General features: G+C 39.7%; 1 protein-coding gene across 2 annotated transcripts in view; it reads left to right on the forward strand.

Annotated features, from left to right (window-relative positions):
• TBCD (tubulin folding cofactor D) overlaps positions 1-18,566 on the forward strand; it is a 118,591-nt gene that overhangs the window by 32,352 nt on the left and 67,673 nt on the right. For both annotated transcript variants that reach the window (XM_084218412.1, XM_084218411.1), the window contains exon 15: positions 15,535-15,691. In XM_084218412.1, coding sequence (XP_084074538.1) covers positions 15,535-15,691 — 157 coding nt within the window. The remainder of the gene's footprint in view (positions 1-15,534; positions 15,692-18,566) is intronic.

Consider the following 18,566-nt stretch of genomic DNA (forward strand, 5'->3'; position numbering starts at 1 on the left):
AGATTTTAGTTCAAGTAGAGATGTTTTGCATTTCTTAAATCAGAGATTATTTAACAGAAAATGACAGGCAAGACATGATGAAAACTGAAGGGAAAGCTACAGAATTGCTGCTTGGCTCATCAGGTATAGTAATTCTAGCAAATTATATTAAATGTTTTTTCTGATGTCATAGAAGTATTAATTTTGTTAAAATAGTTATTGTGAAGGCACCCTTAAAAATGCAAAGCTGCTCTGCAAGTAAAAAAAAAACAATCAAGCTTTTTCCTAAAATTAACAAATGATTAAATGTGCTTCAGATTAATGAAAAAGGAATTTCTAGAGAAGTAGCTTTTTGTTTTTCAGCTTTTAATGAGGTTGTTTGGATACTGATATTGTAAGAGCAACAAGGAAAAATGCATTAGCATGTTAAAGTCTCATCATTGGAGTATGGCTGAAATAGTAGTCCAAAAATTTTTTAAAAATAATATCTTGTATTTTAAAATATTTTAAATAACAATAGTTAGAAATCCTTTGAAATATTAAAAATAATATTTTTACATTAAAAAAAGGTAAATTAAATATTGAGACATAGGAGGAGAGGTTGAGATAGGGAACTGGGCTCTTTCTTCTGCCTTAAGTGAGCTTGTTGCACTTATTTTGAACTGATGATGTGTAACTAGCATGGAAAGTTTGCAATGGACTCGGTCAAGTCAGTTTGTACCTGTTATTCTTTATATCTTCTTGGAAGTTCTTGTACTAATTATTCTTGAAAAAAGATCCTGTTGTCAAAACTCCATTGCTTTCTTAGGTGAAGCATTTATGATAACGTCCGAATCTGCATTCAGGTGCAGCATTTATAATAAAGGGATGGTAATTAGATTTCCTTGTTCTTCCAGCTTTCCTTTGCTTCATAATGAAAATTCCTGTGTGTCCTGTCCTCCCCCCTCTGACTTTGTACTTGGTATTTAACTTTGATTCAAGTTATTCCTGTTGGACAGAGTATTAACTATCATTTCTTAACAAGATAAAATGCGTTGTTGCAGTTTTAATGTTAGAAATTTCAAGCCTTGGAGCTCCTCTGCCGTGGGTACAGCAGGAGAGCATTCCACCAGCTTTTTATTTCTTTCTATTTAATTTGTTTTGATGGCTCCAGAACCTGCTGCTCTGACTTGGGAGGTGCAGAGAGCAGCTTATTTTAAAGGGTGTTTACCTTTCCTAAACTTAGGTCAGGCCAGCCAGGTGAATGTTTTCTTTCTCTCTTTTACTATTTAGTCCCTTTTTTCCTCATGGTTTAAAAATGCCAGTAATAAAATATTTCGAAAGTTAGACAAGTAGGATAATTCTTCCTCTGGTCCCTAATTCACAGGAGTGTCTGGCAGAGAGACATATTTTAACATTTAAAAACATTAAAACTATTTGATCACACAGACAAAAAGGACATTAATAGTTTAAAATAGGTGTAACCAATTAAAACTGTCCCTATATAAATGATGTTTGTTACAGCTGTACAATGTATGTTTTGTGCTGCCAAAGTTAGAATTTAGTATTGGAAAGAAAATATCAAAATAAGTAGTTGCTTTTTCCTTTAACTTCAATGCCATCCTTGTGATATCTTTTAAAAAGTGGGAAAAAAATCTTCAACAGCAGGGTAATTTTTACATAACTTTTTTTTCTTAGATTGAGAATTTATTTCCTGTAGAAATGCAGATGGTTATATATTATTATAATTCTCTCGTTTTGAAATGCAGTAGTGTTATTTATTTATATTTTTATTGAAAACAAGTTATTCAGATAATCTTGATTAAACCTGAGGTTATCTTAGGTGTTTGTTTTTGGCACTAGTAACCTCCTCATGGCTTTCGAACCTGTCGCCCTTTCCAGCCTGAGACTGACTGCTCCAAGTTTCCTTCCTCCTATTTTTAAAAGCAGCTTGTTGCTCCCTCCTTGCCTTTAACCTCTTGGCAGGTTCAGAAAACAGGAATGTAGTTGAACATTGTGTGTAAATATATAAACAAAAAATGTCCGTGGGGATAAGTGTATACACACATATGCACATGTGTATTCATCCACACACATAGATATGTGCATATATATCTGTCCAGGTTGTTTTTTTAGGTTTTTAAGTAGTTTAAATTGTTTAAGATGCCCAGTTGATCAAAGAAGAAATTTCAAAATGTCTTTTATTACAAGCAGGGACAGTAATTACATTTCTTTTTAGGACACTGCTTCAGCAAAGTACGTAACAGCTGCTCATGCCCACCCCATTATTATTGCAGGCTCCTTCTGGTGATGTGGATCTCTCTGACCAGGAGGACTCACTGGGGTGGAACATTTTGAAGGACATGCTATAATTAAAATATTGTGATGTGGCATTATTGCATAACCCAAGGACATGCCATTGTCACCTACCCAGGGTGTTGCAAGAACAAGATTTGTGAGTTTTATTCTAGCTGAGATTTTTCCAGCGATTAACCACCCCTCCCTTCTAAACTTCCAGGTCCTTGAAACTGAAAGATAAATTTTAACACAACTGATTGTTAATTAGGAGGAAGCAGGGGTGAGAGGGGTGGGCTGGGAGGGCAGTGTGTGTGTGAGGTGCTCTGTGTGTCTGTCTGTGTGTGAGAGGAAGCTCCGAAACACAGAGTAAATTACTTGCTTAGGCAGCGTGGATAGGAAATAAAAATCTCTCTACATACCAAGTTAATAAATCAATGTCTTAATACACTCTAATTGACTAGAAAATAGAAAACGATCTGATTTTCTGCTAAATTTCCAGGAGCTGGAAAAATTAATAAATCAAAGCTGGAGCACATTATTTTCACAAAAGCTTTTCAGATGAACCTGCCACGGCTCTAGGAAGCAGAGCTGGCACAGCAAACAGCAATTTTAAGCAATACAGCTTTTTGTCATACTTTAATATATTAACTCCCCAAATAAAAAAAATAAATAAAAGGTGCTGAAAACCCTCTGCACCCACAAGAGTTAATTATTATAAAAACTTGCAAGAGTCAGATTTTCTCTCAGATTGAAATATTCTCCTCTCCTGTTGAAACTTTCTGCTGAAAGCTGAGACTGGTGCCGTGAGTGCACCTGCTGGAGTAACCCTGGCTGCTGGGACAGCTGGGAACTGAGCACCTCAGATTTCCTCCTTAATATCAGCAAGGTTTTATTGAAAGAAATGCTGGAAAGCAATGTACTCACCGGGCACCGGGGTGTCCGAGAGCCGCCGGGCGGGCGCTGCGCCGGAGCTGTCACTGCTGGGAGAGCAGTACCTGTTCTCTGCCTGAGCCCTGAGTGAAACTGCAGGAGGCTGTTCCAGGGGAGGGACCTGAGCGTGTAGGAGTTGAGCCCTCGGGGTGTAGAGATGCACCTGATATTACTCCAGCCTGCAGCTACGATTCATTTGTTTGCGTCCACCGCTCTCATTGAGCATTACCTCAGCATCTCCTATCGAAGGCAGCTCCCGTCGCTCCGTGCCCTCCAACAACCAAGTTTTGCTCTCGGCTCTGGTGCCTGTTCCTTTTGCAGTGTGGGGTCAGAAGTGGCTGAGTTAACACTGAGGATATTTTAAATTTTGTCCAAGTGACTCGTGGGCAGCAGAACTGGCTGTACGCAGGGGGTAGCAAAGCTTAGAAACGAATTTTGCTCATTTTTTGGAGACTGACTTTTTTATTGTAGCTTTAATATTCTTGCTCTTTTTTCTTTTTTTCCTCCCCCCCTCTTCATTTTTATTTAAATTTTTGTCCTTCATGAGTCTCCTTTCTGAAGGCGGGACTGAACTGACTCCAAGCTCGCTTGCCACAGGAACCTGCCAAAGCTTGTCTATAATCGACAGCCAAATGCACAGGTCCTGGAAAGGGAAAGGAGTCACTGCAGGCAGGATTGATTGTCATGGCTCTGTGTTTGCTCAGGACCTGGGAAATCCAACAGGGAAATGGCAAAGTCAAGTGCTCACCCACTGCTAACAGCTGGGGCTGGCTTTTAGTCGTGGGTTTTGTTAGAGTTTGTAAATGACAAATTTCTGCGTGCGTGTGCCAGTCACTGGTGGCACGGCTGAGCTGCTCAGTGAAATGATTTCCTCTCTCACACAGGCTGGCACAAGGAAAATATTTTGATACTTGTAGCTCTGCCTAAAACCCACTTCTGTTAATGCATAAGCAAAGGGGCTTTTGGCCACTAATTCCAGTGTTACAGAGACGTTAAAACTTCTATTCAGAACTGAACATGAGAACCCTCTTGTTACACCCACTGCTGTGTAGATAGGACAGCTGCAGATTACTGAGACTTTAAAATGTATTTTATATTTTATATTTATATACATAAATGGATTTTAGAGTTAGCAAAAGTAAGATTTTTTTTTTTGGAATGAAAATTATTAAGGAAATTATCAGGACAAAACCTGTTCAGAAAGTGGATAAAAGTTGTTTGAAAATCAGTCTTGAAAGTCTTGAAAATCAGTCTTTTAAGACACTTTAAAGCAGTGTCTTAAAAATAATTTTAAAGGTGTTGTCTTTGTTTTGGTGGAATTATTTACAGACATCTACTTCCCTGTGTGGATATGCAGGTCAGCAGGCTTCCTCTTGCTGGGCTGGTGTAACTTTTCAAAAAACCAAAAATTCAAATTATAAGCAATCACTAATTTTAAGGCAGAAGAGTGGCTCTTGTTGTATGGTTTTTTTTTTTCTCCCTCAGTTATTTTTTTTATCATTATGTTTCTGTAATGCAGTGTAGCAGTATAAAAGTGATAGAAACATATATATATATATATATATATATATATATATATATATATATATCACCATGCTTGCTCTTGCTGGGCTGGTGTAACTTTTTGAAAAAAAAATTCAAATTATAAACAATCACTAATTTTAAGGTAGAAGAGTGGCTTTTGTGGTATGTTTCATTTTTTCCCTTAATTATTTTTTTATTATGATGTTTCTATAATGTAGCAGAGCAATATAAATGGTGTCATATTGCTGTCACATTGCTCTCTACTTGTTCGTAAATCCTTTGGATTAAGATGGGATAAATTCTTCCATTTAGTTGTAAAATATTTTGAATAAAAATTTTTGTGTTATAAATTTTTAAGGGAAAAAGGGAGAAAGACTCTATTAAAAAACATCTCTAGAAGAAAATTTTGATTTGTGGCATCTAGAGGAAGCTGTTGGACTCCTGTTTGTGCAGATTTGTAGAAACACTAAATCATGATTGCAGTGATGTTGTTTCGACACTTATTTTTAACTCATTTGTTCACATCCTGTCCTATCAGTGACCCCAGTCCCCTCTTGGTAGCACCTTTTTCATTTACCTGAAAATTTTTCTTTCTTTTACCTATAAATTTTTCTTTCATGTACAGGTCAGATTAATTAAGAGCATCAGGACTGACACAGTAAAATTTGGATTTATTGATATGTTTCTGCCAAGTTGCCTTTTTTTTTTTAATGTGGTGATTTTTGTATCTCCATGGGGCTGAAGGTTTGGGTTTTGATCTTCTTTGGTGTAGGATAAACTTCTTTATTCTAGGTTCTTTTTAAATTTCAGTATTAAGTAAGTGCTGTTCAGCTGTAGCTGAATTTCATGTATTTAATTACTGTAGCAGAATTCTGTTATTCTCTGTTACAAACCTCCTTGTATGTGCTTTGATATGAATTTTTTGCTCAGCTTTAGCATTACACAGAAAACAAAATGTCAGTTGCAGAAACTGCATCCAGGTGGGGTAAATTTACCCTGATGTGGGTACACCTCTCACCTCATTTCTGTTTTTCCCTTCAGAATTCCATTCCCTGGATGTACCAGCGTGTGCCAGGTGTTGCTCCTGTCCCTTAGCACCTCCACATTAATCAGAGAGTTCTTGCCCTCCTGCTCTGATGCCAGGACTGGCCCTGCTGGTTGCCCTCAGGACTCCAGTGCTGCTCCCAGGGGATGGCCACTGGTTTTTCATCACCAGGAATTTTTTTTCCAGGTCTTTTCAGAGGTGCCTTAGCAATCTGTGAGCTCATTAGTTATTCCAGGAGAGCAGCAGGATCCCAGGTAAATGTGGATACTGGTGCACATGGAGCTGGTGAAGCTCAGCTTCTCACAAACAAGTTCCTTGGAACTGCAGGGTTCCCCTGTGTCACCTTAGTCGTGCCTGCATTTGTGGCTTTGAGATAATAAAATCCTTTTTTCTCTCTGGGATCACTGGAACCGAAGTTATGGAAGGATTTGTCAATCCTTTGGATTAAGATGGGATAAATTCTTCCATTTAGCTGTAAAATATTTTGAAGAAAAAATTGTGCATTAGAAATTTCTGAGGGAAAAAGGGCTCTCAGCATCAGCATGTTTGGGCTGGGTTGTTCCACACCATTCCCAGAAGGGGGCAAATGGATGTGAATGTAATTGCTGGAACTCACCATGCCCCGAAACATGACGTGATCTCCTACAATATTCTCATAATTATTTTTTTCTATCCCATATGAATAGTTATTAGTCTTAATGCTTTTTGAATAACACCTTTGAAATGTGCCTTTGTTTTTCCTAACAATGCAGTCCCTGACTCCAGAGATAGGTCTGGGCAGATTACTGTGCTTGGGCTTGGGAGCCACTTGTTCAGATTACTGGAGCAAATTACTTGCATGGGAAAGAATAAAAGCTCAGCAGTTAATAGCAACTGCAGATCCCATTTTTAGATATTTATTGTGGCCTGTGCTGTTTGGTCTGGAGCTAGGATCATCTTTCTTTGGGTTCCCATCCTCGCCCTTGGGCAATGAAACATCTTGGGGGAAGTGGGAAACAGCAGGAATTGGGACTGTAGGCAAAGGGATGAGCTGTTTATAAGGGAGGGTTGTGAATGGTGACTCTTTTCCCTGGCAGCCATTCTCACAGGGATGCAAAATGCACCTTCAGCTTCTGCCTGGTGCTCTGGTTACAATTCTCTTTCCAAATATATTCTTTTAAAAGTGATTTTCATGCCAAATGTTTTTCCTTTTCTACTTTTGTTCAAAACTTACACCAGAGATTCTGAGCCAGTTTTTTTGCCTCTGTGATAGTTTTTTTCTGATAGAATCCAGCAGCAGGACCTGAGTTGTGCCATGTGCAGTGCCAGGGTATAAAAACTCATTTTTCTTTGAGCCATACCTGGCATGGGGCTGCTGAGATGCTGCTCTCACCAGAGAGCAGAGAGGCACAGAACAAATACTCTCAAACTCAACATATTTTTAGCTTTCAGTTATTTTGTGAAACATGCCAAATTTTATAAATATTTATATGATTAATATATGTTCTTTAGTATTTCAATACCTTTTTAAAGTGGGGAATATAAACCAGAAAATACAACTTGATGTTTTATTTTATTTCTTTGAAAAATACTGATGCTGCAGCTTGGCTGTTATGGTTTTGCATTCAAAGTTTCATGTCACTGTTCAGCTGTAAAATTTCAGTTGTTATTAGAAGGGATCATGCAGCTTAATTTGCATGTGGGAGAAACCTTTTTAGCAAAATAGCCTGAAGTTAACTAAAATCTCGTGATCTGGTGATGGATTTGTGTGCCATTCTACATTTGGAATTGCATCACCTCAAAACTAAATATTCCTTACTTACAGTGTATGCTAGAACCAAAAACCTACATTTCAGTGTGGTTTCAGTATGATTTCACAGCTTTTGTTTTGTGCTGTATTTGTGGTTTTGTAGGCTTCAGACTATTATTTATAGGGTTTTTTTTTTATTTCATTGGGTGGGGATAAATACTAAACAAACAAGAGAATCCTAGTTTACTTGAATTTCTGGTTTGCTTGTGAAAGGACGTTATTAAAATTTCTCTTGATGACAGCACAGTATAAACTTTCTAGCTAATAAGGTGTGTCATGTAGAGGAACATGAACCTTCCTGGGTGTTCTTAACGTCTTGGTGGTGAGCTGAAGAATGTTCTGGTGTCACTCTCAAGGACTTGCTGAGCTCTGAGTAGTCCCAGTCTCAAATATAATCCATATTCGTGTTTCACCAGGAAATAATGCTCACTGGGCATGATGTGCTCCTGTTTCTGCTATAAAATCACATATGTGTAAAGTGAAGGTTGGAAACATTTGCATCACTGAGGAGTAAGAAAAGGAAGCCAGGGAAAGCAGGTTGGAAGAGCCCTGTGGTTACACTTTCAGTGAATTTGTGCTTATTTTGGGAGGATTCCAGCCAGGAAGACGTTACTTTTAATCTTCCTGCTTTCTTAAATACCCTCACCCATTCACAAGGAATAGACTGGGATAGTCCAACAGTCCCTTGCTCCTTTTTAAACTGTGGCAACAATAAAATCAGCATTTGGATAGAAGGAAATAATGCTGATGGGATCCAGGGGAATTGGGACATTCAGGATGTACAACTGATCTGAATCTGGAATTTGATTTTTTTTAAGGGCAGAATAAATGAAAAGTAAAGAGTGAAAAATGTGCAGAACCAGCCTTATCTTCTTTAGTTCACAAGTTACCTTCAGAATAAAAGGAGCATGAAGAAACTGTAAGAAGGAAATAGGGAGTGTTAAAGGTCTGTTAGTGAGGGACCTGGGGCACATTTGAGAGGGGACCTGGCAGGTTACAATATCATGGGATTCCATGACAAAATCATGATGCTTTTTGCAGTTTCAGAGAGGTCACACCCAACTCTACCAGTATCCAGAAAGAGCCTGGCTTAGGGATATATTTGTGAACTGTTTCTGCTAAATGGTAGCTCTTGGTTTAAATAGGAACAACTTCTCTCAGTTGATGTTTGCTCTCTGTTTTAAAGATATCCCATTGTCAAGTGTATTTTTGGTGAAAAGTTTGTATGAAAATAAATCTCTGGTGCTGTCAGAGGTTTTCAAATGGACTCAGCCAGTCCAAATAGCAGATGCTACAGCTTTGAAGGAATATCTGTGTAAATGTGACTGCTGCATCTGTGATTTTAGAATTCCCTCAGCTTTTGGTGCCTTGTTGATTTTCTACCTTTTCTACCTTGTTGATTTTCTATTGTTAATTTTTTCTTGTTAATTTGGTTAGAATGGATATGTGCTCTGGGGCAGTACCCAGTTTTCTGTTCTTGGTGCAGAGAAGGTTTGATCATGTGCTGTTAGGGAGAAAAGATTGGATTCCTGTGTATGTTGTCTTTTTATCTGAGAGTAGAGGGAATGGTGATTACTAATAATTATATATAAAACTAGATATACTTTAAAAAACACCCAAAGTCTTATTTGTGTAGAAAAACTCTACACACAGTGGACAGAAGGAGCATTTTTCCTTGTCCAATCTCACTGGGCCATTCATGGAAAAAAAAACCAAACAACCAAAAGTGAACCCAGTACTGCTTGCCAGTGCATTTTAGGAGGAGGTTTAACTGAGACCAGATTTGAACAGTCTTATGGAAATGCATTATGTAGCTTCTTAAATTTGTTTACATTCTCTGTTTTTAAAGATTACCCTCTGTGTTTCATATTCCAGAGTAATAAGTTGCTTGTTATGGACTTGCAGCAGCCAGGGGTTGGAGGAGAGGGGTGATGAATCAAGAAGTCAGGTTTCTGCACTGTCTGTTGGTCTGTTCTGTAGTGGTGGTTAATAGTGAGGCTTTTGGCAAAATTCCAGGTGCTTTTCATCAGAGATACAGGAAGAAGTGGGGAGAAAAAAAAAAGAAAAAGATCTACCTGTCTTAGGTGGACTCTTTAGAAAATCGAGAACACCCAAACCTGAAAGGCTGGTTGTGGAGGAATTCCTTCTCTCTAACACCCAGGTGAACTTTAAAAGTGATGCATGGTCTTGAAAAGAGCCTTTTAAAAAGTTATAATGCCTATGTCACCGTAATAGTTTTCAAATTAGCAAGGAAGCATTATAAATAGTGCAGATTTATTTTTTTTTTCAGTAGCCAGCAGGTATGAGCAGGAAGAATTGCTGTGTCTGGAGCTGCAGCAGGAAAGGTCCCTCCCCCAGCAGCTCTGGGAGATGGGGTAAACATTGAGCAGGAATAAATGACAATGAATTGCTTCTGGCTTTTTCACCATGGGGTTTATCTTGGTATTGCACAACTTTAGCCTTAAGGCTGGGCTTTCTTGGGTGATATTTCTTTTCTGACACACAGTGTTATGAGTTTACAGAATTTTTATACTCCTTTAGAGTAAGTAATTCATTTGCTCAGTAGGATTTCTCCACAAGCCTGTTCCTTCATGTCTTTAACTGCAGTTTGCTGTTGGCTCAGTGAAGGCAGAGCTCTGTCAGCCCTACACCTGTGTGAAGAAGGTCTGTGTTCTGGCCTTGGGTAGGAGAGTGGGATTCTCCTACCCACTCTGGTCAGGGGGTAGGAGAGTCCCCAAAACACAGAGTGCTCTGTGTTTCAGAGCTGTCCTGGGTCAGCTGCTACTCTGAGGACAAGCCAGGCAGGTGGCTTTGAGCTTTTAGGGCTGTGTTAGGTAAGGATGTTGGGATGGAGTGGCTGGAATCCAGATCTGTCTCTTCCTGCTTGGCCCCTGGCCCCACTGCAGAGCCCTCACTCTGTCAGCACTGGGGCACTGCTGCAAGGCTGCCTTTAACCCCTGGCAACCAGAGCCTGTGTCCAGCTCCTGAACTCTGCATTTAAGAACCCTTAATGGTATCAAACAGTCTGTGGGGCAAGATCCAGCTGAACCACCACCCCTTCTCTCAGTCTGACAGGCAGCCTTTGCATTCCAGGCTTTCCACCCTGAGCAGCCAGGCAGACAACAGGCTCCTGTGCTGCCCTGCTGTGATTCATCCCTGGAGCAGGTCTGTCCTGTGGGCTGCCTCAGATAGCTCCATGGAAAATCCACCACGTGACCATGTAATTAAAGACTCTCTTAATTGATGACGTAGTGAGAGGCTGCAGGGAGGTTGCAGCAGACAGAGCAGCCCTTCAGTCACAGGGCACAGAGTGCTGGCTTTGTGCAGGTGCCTCTGCCCAGCCCTGGGTGGGCTCAGCTCTGGGGGCACCCAGGAGCTTCAGAGATTTCAGCTGCTCCCTCCTCACATCCTTCCTGGGCCTGCAGGAGCTCTGCTCTCTTCCTGCTTCCCTGGCAGACTCCTAATGAGGTCAGCCCTGGGGGCAGGAATGGCAGGGGAGAGGTCACCTGTGGGTGGTTTTTAGGCACTTGCCCTTGGGGATGGGATGTCAGAGCATCATCTCACAGGAACACAGAGAACTTTGCCCAGCCAAAACAGCACAGAGAACTTTGCCCAGCCAAAACAGCGCACTCATTTTCTCATCCCCACTGGAGGCTTCATCCTCTCTGTGAAAGAGCCCTTCAAAAGTAGCAACAACTTTTATAGAAAATGAGAACAATTCAGAGATGATTTACAGATTTTTTAAACAAGTATTTATTTCTGGGAATGGGGCCTAACCTGAACTTTCTGGTGTTTGCATGCAGCAAATTGATCCAGTAAATATTAGTACAAGAGCCCTAATGAAGTTCCAGTTAGGAGCTGCCTCTTTCTAGAGGTGCCAAGTAGGAGTGAGTGGTCTCAAAGCTGATTTTCTGTACATGGGGGAGCCAGAGTTGTGTTTTTAGGAAACAGCACACTGCAGATATCTGCACCAGTTGTTTTCACAGAATTCACAGAATGCTAAGGTTGGAAGAGATGTTAAAGATCAGGAAGTCCAATCCATGCCCTAACACCTCAACTAAACCATCTCAGCTTCCAAGCGTGAGGCTCACAAAGATGCTGAACCTTCACCTCTGCACTGGGTTGGTTTTCAATGAAGAAAAAATTGAAGAACAAAATTGCTATTCTTTCTGTTGAAGATGTATCTAAGTTTAAGCTTCATCATTCATTAATTGTTGTGTTTGTAGCTGCTCCTGCTGTGACATTGTGCACAATGCTCCCTTCAGGAATAGCAAATGTCCACTTTGTAGTACTTTTGCTTATATAATTCTAAAATAGAAGGATTTGCAAAGTATTTTTTTATGGATTGAAGCAGCTTCTCTGCCTTGATAATCCTTATTAAAACATAATGCTTGTCTAAGATAACACTGACTTAATCTGTTTTAAGTTGCATATTTTAGTTTGAAACTAAATGTAGACAATTCTTATTTAACCCCAGATCCAATGAAAATCTGTTTTAAATTAAATGAGGTTGACTTGACATTTTGCAATTTTCTTGTGGAGACAAGGCCTAGGGCTGAGGAACAGGTTTTTGTTGTTTGTTTGACTGCTGTATTTGTATATTTTATATGATAAACATTGCACTGAATAAAAAAATAAATTTACTGTGTGGAGTTAAAGTGACAAAGGGCTCTGGACAGCACAGGCTATAGTTGAGGTTGGTGTAAAGTATGTTTTTAAAAGAGTAATGTAAAGAATCTTTCATTTAAATACAGTAAACCTTTCAGTAACCAATGTCTTCCACAAGCTCCTGTGGAGCCACATTTCTCTTCACAGAGAAAAGCAAGGCACAATTCTTCCCAAGAATATTTCTGAGTTTCACATTCTCTGAACCTCAGAGAATGAAAACACAATTCTTATCATTTGCTGTGCCTGTGTTTGTACAAAAGTAGAATGCAATGTGGAGATTGTTCACCCAAAGTGATGGTGTTTTGTTTCCTTGAGGTTCAGAGAATGTGAATCCCAGAAATATTCTTGGGAAGAATTGTGCCTTGCTTTTCTCTGTGAAGACAAATGTGGCTACACTCCTTCACCAGGCTTTTATTGTCTCTGAGCATCCCACTGTGTAAAATCCACCTTTAAAAAGCAGAATCTCTCTGCAACCTGTCTCCAGTATGAGGAAAAAAAAAAACAACCCAGCCCTGTTTATAGTGCCAGAAGTTGTTTCTTTATTTTCCAAGGCTTGAGTACAGGGCTGTGCTGCAAGTGCAGTGACGCTCTTGGGCATGGCAGGGTGGGGTGAAGCAGGTGCTTATTGATACCTTCAGGCTACAGGTAAAGGTGACTGTGTTTTCTGGAGCATTCACAGACCTGCACAGGTGCATTTTGTTTTAATAATCAGCTTCAGAGTGGGCATTGTTTGTCTTCTGGTTTTGGTGGCACACTTTTTAAAAAAAACCTGTAGATCTGTGAAAGAAATGGGGACTTGTAAAATTAAAGCTAAACTTTTAAAGTTAAACTTGTAAATTTAAGGAACAGTTCAGATCTTCTCCTTGCTGCATCTTCCAGTCTCCTAGTTTTCAATTAAAAACTCATGTTCAGAATTTCAAAAATCAGATAATTTCTTCTTGGAGCTACCAAACGAAGTTTCTTCTGGAAGATATTTTTTCTAAAGTTTTTTTTATTTTTAAATCTGTCATTTTTGGTTAAAGCATTTTTAGCATTTTTTAGGTTTGGCACGGTGTTTGAGGAACTCCAGAGCAAGAAATGAAGTTAAACCTGGAATATTGGCTAGTGTTTCCTTTTGGGTTTTTATAACTCTTAAAAACCAACAAGAAATGAAATGCTGGACCTGCTTTTTCGAACACACTTGTGTCAGGAGCAGTTTTTATTCAGCATTTCCCAGTAAATATTCAACCAGTGATGGCACAAAACTTTACCAAATGCTCCCTAGATCAGTATTCCCTTTGATGTGTTTGTGTTTCTAATTATCAGTGCTGCAAACTTCACCGTGTTTCTCCTGTTAGTCCCACCTCCCCAGTGCCTTCCTTTTCTGTGTCTGCAGACTTTGCAGTCTCACAGAGCAGTGCTGTGAGTGCCAGCTGCCAGAAAAGGACACCACAGAGGTGTGAGAGAGGCCAGCAGATCCTGGAGCATCAGTCCCTGTCCCTGACAAACCAGTTGGTGCTGTGCCCATTTGGGACATTAAACTGCAACAATACATTTTTTCTGTCACAGAGACAATCCAAATGTGAGGAGCTGCTGGAGGGGCCTCCTTCCCCCTTTTCCTTCCCTGCACAGAGGTGGGAGTGTGCCCACAGCTGTCCAAGGAGCTGGAGTGGTCACTTGCACTGAGGGAAACGTGCTGCAGCTTTGCAAAATTGCCTTTGGCGCCTGCTTGAGTGTTCCTGTAGAACCAGCAAATTCCATTTTTCTCGTCAGTTGATGCAGCAATTTTCAAAACAAGCTAAGCAGCATTTTTAACTACTTTCATTGCAGTTTCTTTAGGAACTGGGAAATGTCCAACAATCCATCCATCTCTGCTGTATGGTTGTTCCAGAATTGGAATTACACTTTCTCCCTTGTACTCTTTATGCTCCTATTACTCAAATCTCACCCATCTCTATATCTAATGCTTGATTTTCTTTAGCAGCTTAAAATGAATTTAAACAGCCTTTTAACACTTCACTTCTCCAGTCGTGGTATCTCTCTTTTTGTTTAAAGCAGCAGCACAGAGTGATGAACAGCACATGGAAGTTTTAATTATTTTGTGGTTATATCCACTCAAGGATATCCAGGCACAGATTGCTAATGAAATACAGCTCAGTGATCCCATTTCTTAATGGGATCACCTTGTGACAAGTATTTTCTAAGGAAAATGATGCATTTGATAAATTTGATACAAGGAAGAAAACCAAGACAGAAATTGGTTTTTTTTTTTTGTTTTAAAGGGCTGTTGTTTCTGCAGACATTAGTCATTTAATAAAGTTGTGCCATCTAGAGAGAGATGTATTCAGATTTTCTATCTGGATGTGCAGACACCAAATGAAGGCCCTCTGGGGAGCCCTGCATTCATAATTTCTTGAACTGTGGCATTGTGTTTCTAGAATGGTGTAAAAGAATTATCCTTACAGGTTTTGTGTGGAAACCCAGGGCACCAGGAATATTTCTGTGTCTGCTCTGGGGTGCCCTGACCCCCAGGGCAGCACTGACTGTGACCCTCATCCATGGAGAAAGTTTCCCAGACCCCAAGATAGACTGGAATCCACAAAAGTGTGAAACAGATTATAGAGAGCAGTGTGGGTGTGTCACTGGGTGAGAAATTGAGGGTTTGGGGTTTTTAGTGTGTTGTGGATGGCAGCAGGATGGAGGGCACAGGGTGTCATCCTGGGCTTCTTCTTCATGCTGCTCCTTCCTCCTTCTCCATGGGTTTGGGTGGCATTTTGTAATTGGGCAGAAAAGTCCCCATTGCAGCTCTGTGGGATCAGTTATTGGGTTAAAAGGGAAAATAATCCAGGTGTCAGCTCTTCATTGGATAGTTCAGCTTTAAAAGCCCTTGTACCAAGAGATTGTTGGCCATTTTGTGCCTTCTCATGAAAAGCTGCAGAACTCAGGGTTGTGAGGCTGTTTCACTGATAAGAAATAATAAACACCTGAGTCCGAACACAAATTACTGTCAAATTCCATTTGGCCTTCAGTCCAGACCCAGGAAAACCAGCAACTGGAACCCCCACAGTTTTGGAAGCTCTTTTTTCTGTAGAAAAGCACAATTGACTCCTGCATGTAGTGACTGGACAAAGGGGGAGGGATTTAAACTAAAGAGAGTAGGTTTAGGTCAGATATCAGGAAGAAATTCTTCCCTCTGAGGGCGGGGAGGCCCCTGGATCCCTGGAAGTGTCCAAGGCCAGGCTGGACGGGGATAGAGGAAGGTGCCTCTGCCCACGGCATGGGTGGAACAAGATGCTCTCGAAGGTCCTAACTTGCTTTTTGTGTGCTTTTTGTGCCGTACCAGTGGTGCCCGTGATGCTGAAGGCGCTGACGTACGACGAGAAGAGGGGCGCGTGCAGCGTGGGCTCCAACGTCAGGGACGCGGCCTGCTACGTGTGCTGGGCCTTCGCGCGCGCCTACGAGCCCGCCGAGCTCATCCCCTTCATCAGCCACATCTCCAGGTGGGGCTGCCTCCAGCTGCTGCATTCAGCGCTTTTCTGACTCAGGCACGGGTAACTGAGTGGTGTTTAAAAGCTTTTATTCCATTTTCAGTCTCGTGTGAAGGTGAGACAGTGCAGGCGTTATAATTCGCACCATCACAATCAGAAGCCAACTATTTCCTAATTACAGTGCACTATAAGTGTTTCTTGGCCTATCAGCTTTTATCACACTATACTATAAATACCTTAAAGCAAATTATCTGAAATTACTCTTTATTGGTTCTAATACAGTGCATCTTTCATAGTTCTATGTCTCCATATATATCAATATCTATTTCCTAATTACAATACACTAGACGTGTTTTTTAACCCATCAATTTTACCCCACCATACTATAAATACCTTAAAGCCAATCATCTAAAATTACTCTTTATGGCTGCTACTACAATGCATCTTTCATAGTTCTCTTTCTCCAAATATATCAATGTATATATCTATATCCTATTTCCTAATTACAATACACTAGAAGAGTTTTTTAACCCATCAATTTTACCACACCATACTATAAATACCTTAAAACAAATTATCTAAAATTACTCTTTATGGGTCCTAATACAGTGCATCTTTCATAGTTCTATGTCTCCATATATATCAATATCTATTTCCTAATTACAGTACACTAGACGTGTTTTTTAACCCATCAATTTTACCACACCATACTATAAATACCTTAAAGCCAATCATCTAAAATTACTCTTTATGGGTCCTAATACAATGCATCTTTCATAGTTCTCTTTCTCCATATATATCAATATCTGTTTCCTAATTACCATACACTAGAAGTGTTTCTTAACCTATCAACTTTTACCATACTATAAATACCTTAAAGCCAATCACCTGAAATTACTCTTTATGGGTCCTAATACAATGCATCTTTCACAGTTTTATGTCTCCATATGTATCTATATACATATCTATATAATATTTCTTAATTACAATACATTATAAGGATTTTTGGCCTATCAGCTTTTGCCACATAATGCTGTAGATGCCTTAAAGCCAATCATATAAAATTACTCTTTGTGGGTCCTACTACAATGCATCTTTCATAGTTCTATTTCTCCATATATATCTACATATCTATCTATATCATATCTATCTATCTATCTATCTAATCTAATCTAATCTAATCTATATATGATATCTAGTCTTTTTTGCAAGGCCATCTTTTGAAACTTGTTTCTAGCTCCATTTCTCTCTCAGCAATGTCTCTCCTGTTCCATGGCATTTCTAAGTCAGCATTTCTTATCTCAAGGTTGGCATACAGATGCACACTATGTGAGCCTTCTGTCAGGCTTTGAGAATTTTCTACAAATCCATTTTCTACTCTTGAACTGAGCTAGGAAACTGATACAGGTAATTTCTTATGTCTATTAGAACTTAAAGTGTCTGCTAGCACATATGTTGAATGGCTTAAAAGTAAAGAATTGTTTATGGGTGAGATGGTGGTGATGTAAACATATCTATTTCCTTTTTGTGTGATGCCTTCAATTCCCTCTGTTCACCTGATTTTTAAAGGAAAATCCAAAGAAACTCACTGTAAGATGGATAAGAGAAATCAGTGGAGGCTTTGGCAGGGTGTCATCATCTGTCTGCTTGATCCACCTTCTGTGTGGGGAGCTCAGTGACATCAACTCAGGGAGTTTAAGAAGAGAAGTTTAAGGGAGAGAAGATTTGGAACCTTAGTCCAGTAGAGAAATAACAAACTATTCTAAAATGGAGGAGTTCCTTCATGGAGTCATAAAGGGCTGGAAGTATTAGGAGCAAACTTAAGGGAGAGGTTGTTTCTTACTTTCTCAGCTGTGTCTTGTTCCTAACAAGCCAAGATTTGTGGGACTTTGTCACATGGGTGTTGTGCAAAGAATAAAGCATATTTTTATTGACCATCTTACAGCTTGCAAATTGAGCAGGTTAAGTCTAGAATAATAAAGTATACCTCAGCTCTACTTCTATTCAAATTATAATTTTCCTTTTGAAGTGTTCCAATTCAAAGATTATTTTGAATAGAAAATAAAACCACTTCCAGTTTCTGAAAGGGGTAAGAACCTTATGTAGCAATACTGAATTCTTAACACAGGGGTTTTATTATTACTAAGAAGGTGTTTGAGTTAAAGTTAACAAATACATGAGAGGATTTTTCCTCTTTTGATGCCTTGTGGTTTTGTAGAGCAGAGCAGAGTGCAGGATTTCACTTAGCAGTCAATGGAAGTGCCTGGTGTAGTTCTTTTTCAATCCGTGGTTTCTGTTTCAAAAGACTTTCAAAAGTAAAATCTTTAAGAGGTTTCCAAATCTGTGCTGCTGCAATGGTGGACTAGAAGTTGCTGCAACTTTTCCCTTAATACTGCTGCTATTTTTGCAGATACAAACTGGTTTTACCTTTTTTCTTCTGTCTCATGTTCTCCCTCCTCCTTGTCTGTGGGATTCTCTCTTTGTTGTTTGGTCTTTTTGTTGGCCACACACTGGCTGACATTTTGAGGTTTCTTAACGGGTGACTTGCACTGCAAACACACAAGGTGGCTTCTCACAGTTTCTTGGCACACTTTTAGTACAGCCATTGACAGCAGCTTTGTCTCCATCAGAAGGGTTTTGATCAGTGGTCATTTAAAAAAAAATAGAAGTTTGGACTGTCTGTGGTCCTGGATATCTGCTTTAATTTTTAGGGACTTCCTTGCTTCTAGATTGCTAGCAGAACAATCTCAATCTCATCCAAAAGCCTACTTTGCCAACACAGGGCTACCTACTGAGCTCAGCAGGTCCCCAAAGAGTATGTGACTATTCCTTTATTCTTTAAAAACAGTTCTTAAAGTTCTTTCAGACAATCTGTAAATGAATTTTT

The sequence above is a fragment of the Fringilla coelebs genome (assembly GCF_963513975.1).
Source record: "Fringilla coelebs genome assembly, chromosome: 19".
In the NCBI taxonomy this organism is placed as follows: Eukaryota; Metazoa; Chordata; class Aves; order Passeriformes; family Fringillidae; genus Fringilla; species Fringilla coelebs.